At 35.6% G+C, this 7500-nt stretch overlaps 2 protein-coding genes across 3 annotated transcripts in view; both read left to right on the forward strand.

Moving 5' to 3' along the window:
- BRWD3 (bromodomain and WD repeat-containing protein) overlaps positions 1–3016 on the forward strand; it is a 27830-nt gene extending 24814 nt beyond the window's left edge. For both annotated transcript variants that reach the window (XM_043007411.2, XM_043007412.2), the window contains exon 25: positions 1–3016. This exon is cut by the window's left edge and continues 337 nt beyond it. In XM_043007411.2, coding sequence (XP_042863345.2) covers positions 1–1429 — 1429 coding nt within the window. In that variant the 3' untranslated portion in view covers positions 1430–3016.
- Positions 3017–7484: 4468 nt separating this feature from the next.
- The window catches only part of Dna2 (DNA replication helicase/nuclease 2), a 16905-nt gene continuing 16889 nt past the window's right edge, over positions 7485–7500 (forward strand). The window contains exon 1 of the mRNA XM_043007417.2: positions 7485–7500. This exon is cut by the window's right edge and continues 129 nt beyond it. The gene's annotated coding sequence lies outside the window, so the exon portion shown is untranslated.

Below are 7500 nucleotides of genomic sequence, written 5' to 3' on the forward strand. Positions count from 1 at the left end.
TACCGTCCAGTACAAAGAGGAGAGTGAGGATGAATATTTAAGTTATAAAAACAAAAATAGTGGTGGTACCACCAAAAAGAAAAATGTTGTGGAAAGTGAAAGTAATGACAATAGTAGTGGTTGTGATATTCCTGGCCCAAGTACAAAAAGAACTAATGGCCAAATATTTGGCATGAAAAGTAGGCTTGAAAGCTCTAGTGATGAAGAGTCAGAGGAGGAATGTGACAGCAAAGGCAAGTCAAATGGAGTGAATGGTGTGGACAGTAGAAAGCAGGCCAGACAAGTAGGAGTTGGAAAAGTGACTCAGCCAAAGAGCAGTGAAGATAGTGAAGACAGTAGTGGTTCCTCTAGTCTTTCAGAAGATGAAGGTAATGATTACAGCAAAGATCAATCCAAAGGAAAGCTTGGTTACGTTAAGAGAAGACAATCCACAAGTGATAGTAGTTCTAGTAGTGTAGGTAAGGCTCATCCCAAAGGAAAGAGTAAAGGTCAGATACCGCCCGCAACAAAAGGGAAACCAGTGAACATCAAACGGTATAATAAAGAGGAGAGTGAGGTTGAATTTGATGATGAAGACCTAGAATCAAGTACAGAGGAGAGTGCAGAGGATGACTTAAACAGTCGTCGAGGAAGAAAGAGGGGTGTTGCATCCAGTGTAAGAAGGGCAAGAAAGATCATCCTTGATGGTGATGATGAGGATGACCAAGATTTCATTGTTGATAAAGATTTCATTGATGATGCAGACATGACGGAAGAAGAGTCAAGTTCTCAGTCAGACAGTGACGAAGGCAGTGAAGAAAATGTCAAGCATGTAAAGAAGAAGGATAAAAAGAAGGCCAAACAATCTAAGAAGAAAATGCCCGTGAAAAAGAATGCAAAGAAATCCCAACCAAAGAAAAGTAATACAAAGAAAAAGTCCAGCACGAATGCCAAGACCTCTAAGAAGGCTCAGCCACCAAGCAAGCGGCCACAACCGAAGAATGTACAAGAACTCATCACAGTCAACAGACCTGGCCAGTCACCCATTCCGTATCAACCCCTAAGTTATGGAAGTCAGATTGTTACTGTAGTTGATCAGATTGAACATAGAGGACGTGTATTTGGGAGGGTCATAACTTCTACCTGTGGTGAAAATGATCATGGTGATGAGGAGGAGGAAGAGGAAGAGAGTGAGAGTGAAGATTCTGAATCAGAAGAAAGTAGTGAAGGTTACCCTGCGCCTCCATACAGCAAGGGTAAAGGGAAACTAATGACGAATCCAGCAAATGCAAAACGCTCGTATGAAAGTGACTCTGAATATGAAAGTACTAAGAGCAAAAAGTCTAAAAAAAGACCGAGGTACAGTGAAGAAGAGGAAAATGAAGAGGTTGACGTTAGTAGCCGTGGTAGAGTTAGAAAGGCAAATACCCTTATGAGAGACTTCATATAGTATTAGGTTTGCTGTAGATGGTTTCAAAATGGAGAATCATTTGAAAGTGTTTTTTATACTGAATATTTACTAACACACTCTATTTTTTAGCAAAGATTTTAGACCTCCAAAAAAAAGAGATATTTCATTAGAGAAAGGCCAAAATCAGATGATGGACAATTTGCTAAAGGTTATTGAGGTGTTGGTTATTCAGGTTGTAAACTGTGATATTTAGAGAAATCTGTAAAAAAGGTGTAGACAAGTTTTTAAGCTTAATGTAATTTGTCATATAAAGGGTCATTAAATCTTCAAACAGTATGTATTGTGTGATATTATTAGATACAATCTCTCAGGGGTGCCTGCAACCAATTTATTTTCTTACTCTACCCATTTTCTTATCATTCATACCTCATTTTTTAATTTATAAATAAAAACTCTGTTGTGAAGTTTGAAAGTCAACAGAAGTAAAGACTTAATGACCAGATATACACTGCCTTAAAGCTTTCAATATTTATAAACCATAACAAGCCCTGTGATTAGAGTAACAACTCAGCCCTCAGATTCTCTTATTTTTTAGAATACTTAGTAATGACCAAGACTATTGAAAAAAGTTATTAGTGACAGCATTTTTAGTGTCATTAATGATCATAGCTCATGTGACAAGGCCACTATTATTATATACACTTCAGTGCTGTTGCTCTACTGTCCATACTTTGCCTTGTGTTATTATCATGTTAAACAATGGAACTTGAAGGCATGGCGATAAAAGACCAAGCAGTATTGCTCAAATGAAGGGTAGCTTTAGGATTAATGTGACATGAATGATCATATTAAACAACAAAGATTACCCATCGATCAAGGAGAGTTGTGTCGTCATTGGCTTGTAGTTCTAAGTTTGTGAGGTGCAGATTTTGAATCTTGTATTTTTATTTATTTTATTTTATTTTTCCTCCTCGTATATCTATATAATTAGGTAACCAACATAGTTGTCATCTGTTTCTTTTTTTTATCTGATAATATGATATGATAATAGATAACATGTATATCACTTTCTTTTATTTTTAATTAAAATGTTGTGTCCTATTTAAATGCAAAATTAGTAACTGTAGACCAATCATACTCCAAGTTGACGAGAGGGCATGGACCAATGCCAAGCAAGTAAGAACAAAAAATACCTGCAAATAGGTGATAAACAGTTGACCATCTCTTAGTATTTGAAGAACTGGAGATACACATTTATTTTTGATTTGTCTTATTTTTGTCTTCCATCGTCGGTAAATTATTTATGTGAGCCAAAGATTTGTGTTTTCTTGTTTTTTTAGTTTTATTTAAATATACTAAAGTGATCCTAATCATCCCTCATGCTGGGTATTAGGGATCATGGTAAAGACACAACCGGATTTAGTTATTTTGCATGTCACTGCCGGTTTTCAAGGACAGGTTATTTGCAATCTTTTCTTCAGGAATTGTAAGTTTAGTAGAGTAGTCTCAGCATTCACGAAGTACTTTACTTTTTTAAGATATTTGATATGTTTTGTAAGTTAACTGCCTAGGCCATTGCCATCTTAAATATTGCTCATGAATTTTCTAATAAAACTGACAACTCTTTTATGTTTTTCTTTATATCCCAGAGAAAAGAATATCAGAAACAGATTTCACGTACATTTCCCAGTGAAAGTTAAGTGTATAAACTGATACAGAAGAGTTAGTTTAGAGAACACTCGAGCAAAAGAGAGAGATTCGGAACAGATACAAAGAACTTGGAAAGATCAAATAATTCATATGAGAGAGAATTATTAAAGAAAAAGTGAGAGCAATTAGAGCGATTGAGATGGGATGAGGAATTTGCGGACAGGGAAACAAGAGGTACTGTGAATACCAAATAGCAAGTATCTTTTTGCTTTACTATAGTGAAGCTTGTGAAATGGGTTTAAAGAAGGCGTCCTGGCTAGAGCTCAGCGCCTTTTGTATGGTTGAGATGCTAAAGAGTATTTTATCCTAGAAGAACAAAGACAAGAAAGGGTAGAAACCAAGACAAGAAGTTACTACCAGGCACAAGAGTTCGGTCTTCTACCCAGTACTCATTCACAGCGGGAGTTCTAACTTTTCTAGTTTACATAGCATGAGGACGTGTTGTAATCGTTCAGTAGATGTACTATGTTGAATATGTGGGGGTGGGGGCGTCATATGGTGAAAACACTTTAAAGTGGTAATGCAGTGAAAGGGTATGATATATATTTGCAACACCATTACAAATGTTCTAGATTGATCGTTACAGGTATCAGTAATATGTATTTTAATCTATGGCTTGATATTCTTCCATCTGTGCATGAATTACACCTGCTGCCAAAGAGTATCAATGTGAAAGTCGAAGTAGACAATTGATGCCAAACCAGTCAGCCGTAATGGACACATCTCTACAAAAGGCAGAGGGGAAATCTTGAATTATTCATTTCCTTTGTCTTTGCATCAACACATTGTTTCCCAGTCATGCATGCAAATGAAGTTGGTTCGGCGAGGAGGGTACATTGTCGGAAGTGTCTCCGGTCAGATATTTGTGAATTGATAACTTTTTGGTCGACAGGTACTGAAGTTCCTTTCTCTGTTACGAACACTTTCAGTTCTTGGCACAGTCATAGCTTTGGTTTGGTGGTCACGCCAGCAGGTTAAAGCAACTGAATAGTTTCCAAGCATATTGCGACAGTGGTGTTTATCCTTGCGTATCTATAAACATCACAAAAAAGAGTAGAAAGTTATTATAAAATGTTTAAAAATATGAAAACTTGTACGTACCATTTACCCCATTTTCATAATGGATATTTTTATTTTTATTTTTTTGTATGTTCGAAGTGGCATAGTTACGAAATTAATATTGTTTATGATTATGTGACTAAATCTGTATCATTTATATTATGCTTCAGCATTAATTCATTGGATTCTGTAACCAAAGACAAGGCTTACAGATCTTCCCCAAGAAACCAGTTCATTGCTTTCTTCGAGACTACGTGGTCGGACCGCTTCGGTGATGATAATGAATACATTGTATGAACACGTGTACATTCCTTATGTACACGGACACGTTATGTAGTCATGATTGATGCTATGTGTATATTGCTCGGCTATATATGTATATACACACATACATATATATATATATATATATATATATATATATATATATATATATATACATACATACACACACACATTCTTCTGTAAGTAAAGGCATGGTGTCAATTAGTGTATCTTTTATGCGCCCTGGGGAGCCTATGAGTGTTGGAAAAAATGGCCTGAATGGTAAAGATAAAATTAATTTTTAATAAAGACCCCCGTAAGTATTTCGCTGGCTCCAAGGCCTTTTAGTCTTGGCCAGGTCCATCTTTTAGCTACCCTTCTCTAGGGTAGTCTTGTTAAATACACAAAACCTATTGGAACATACACAAGCAAGCACACTGCCAATTTTACAGAAAACCGCGATTGTGATATTCTGAATGTTGAAAAATTCGGTAATGTAGAAAAAAATTGAAGTCTAGCTTGATGTCAGAGACCTGGACGCAGAGTTCAAAGTTTTAATCAAATAGCCAATAAAACGCTACACACAGATGAGTCACGGGTGAGACAAAAAGACTAAAGTGGCACTGGCTAATGTCAAGCTAGCTCAGGTAAAGGAACAAGTTAAAACCACAAAACTGATTGATAAAAATCCATAAAAATCAACATGGAGAGAAGAGGGAAGAAAAAGTGTGTGTGTGTATATATATATATATATATATATATATATATATATATATATATATATATATATATATATAGAGAGAGAGAGAGAGAGAGAGAGAGAGAGAGAGAGAGAGAGATATTGTGTGTGTATGCATATATATGTATATATATACATACATATATATATATATATATATATATATATATATATATATATATATATATATATATATATATATATATATATATATATATATATACACACACACACGAGGGGGCTTCAAAAAGTTCGTGAAAAAAAGTCCATAACTAAAAATCATATGGGAGGATTTTGATTTCAATGCACCTGAACATTCTTGTACAAACGTGTTCATACATGAACCATTAAATGTGGGTAATAACAAATCGCTGCAGATTGGAAGTCAGGCACTATTCAAACAACATGGAATCTACCAAAACATTGATGCTGTTCGTGACATGATTGAAGAGGATAAACGAATAACCAATGGATTAATAGCAAACATATTCAACATCTCTGTGGGTTCTGCACACGCAATTCCGGTGGAGAGTTTAGGCTAAGTAAGCTTCCCGCTCGATAGGTCCCTAGGCTGTTGCACCCGATCAGCAGGAAACAAGGGTAAATCTTTCAATGGAAATTTGGAACAATTGGGATGAGGACTCTGAAGCTTTTCTACAGAGAGTTGTGACAGGAAATGAAACATGACTCTACCAGTACGATCCCGAGGACAAAATTCAATCAAAGCAGTGGCTGTTCACGGGTGGAATTGGACCAGTCAAAGCAAAATCTTAGCATTCGAGGGAAAAGGTCATGGCCACTGTCTTCTGGGATGCAGAGGGATTTTGCTGGTTGACTTTCTCGAGAGCAAGAAAACAATTACATCTGCTTATAATGAATGCTTTTGAGAAAATTGTAAAAAAATCTCAAAAGCTGTGCTACATGAATTTCGATGGGAAATCGTCTGGCATCCACCTTACAACCCCGATTTAGCCCATCCGTCTTCTTTTTGTTTCCAAACTTTAAAGATAATTGAAATGTACCAGTTTTCCCTCGGTTAAAGATATAAAAAGAGCTGCTCTGACATGGTTCAGATCACATGACCCTCAGGTTTCCTCAGACGGACGGCTGGTATCAACGTTTGCAGAAGTGTATTGACCTTAATGGAGCATAGGTTGAAAAATAAAAAAATAGCTGAAACCGTTTTTTTTTATACTGTCCTTTTTCCACGAACTCTTTGAAGCCCCCTCGTATATCAGCGAGCCGCCAAGAGGGACGAGTGTCCGTATAACCTAAGTTGGTGGTCCCAAATTGTGCAAATGGCAGATTCCTATTCGGTCTCACGGTGCATTCGTGAGCAGGTGAGGTCTACAGTGGTACGGCTTTCCTCCTTCAACAAGAGGTCTTCTGCATTTAGGAATTTATATATTATTCTTCGGATTTTTCTATCAGTGAGTGTGGTACGAAGATTTAGGGAGTTTCCTTTTGAAGTCATGAATTCAGCAAGAACATCTAATCTGTTTGTCAATAATTGAATCTAAAATAATGAGGAATATAAAACTTTGGCATGATCCCAAAAGACGTTGCAGAACTAGAGAAAATTGAAAATGATCATATTAAATAAAAAATTGGGAGTAACGATCAGATAATGAGCAGTACTGTACTAAAAATGAAATTTCACAAATATTTTTCATTACAATCACATGGATCAATGGTTACCCACATTATTAAAAGTTCATAGCAATTATGCTGCTCTAACTATGCAATTTTACACCACATAGCTTCATTACGATGATTATTTATAAGGTATATTATGTGTAGAGAAGGAACAGATGATAAAGTGGCGCTATTCATCAAATTGTCATTATCATTATCGCTATTACTGTTGATCATTATTACTATTATCATTACCATTGTAGTTACTATTACTGGTATCGTTATAAGCATTACTGTCATCATTATCATCATTATATTTCTAGTAATGGTAATGATAATGATATTTATATTATAAGTATATAATCATTGTTATTAGTCATTTTTATCATTATTATTACTCTTATTATCATTAGTGTCGTTGTTATCATTACTCGTATTATCATTATTGCCATAAATAATAAGTGTCTTCATTATATAATTCACATTTATGATATAAGGTTTTGTTTACAATTTCCCTCAGTTCCTAACACGGGTGAAACGCGATGCTGATTGGTCAACCCTGTATACTTTCAACCAATAGAAATACAATAATAGCCATTTGTATATGGAGAGAAAATCGTGAAATTTCATAAATAGGCCGATAATTGCACCAAATAACCTGTAGATATTCTGAAAAGGACTATCAAGACATCACCTAGTCAGT

The sequence above is a fragment of the Penaeus japonicus genome, unplaced genomic scaffold, assembly GCF_977035675.1.
Source record: "Penaeus japonicus unplaced genomic scaffold, GWHDUDI00000001_assembly GWHDUDI00000013, whole genome shotgun sequence".
NCBI classification, from domain to species: Eukaryota; Metazoa; Arthropoda; class Malacostraca; order Decapoda; family Penaeidae; genus Penaeus; species Penaeus japonicus.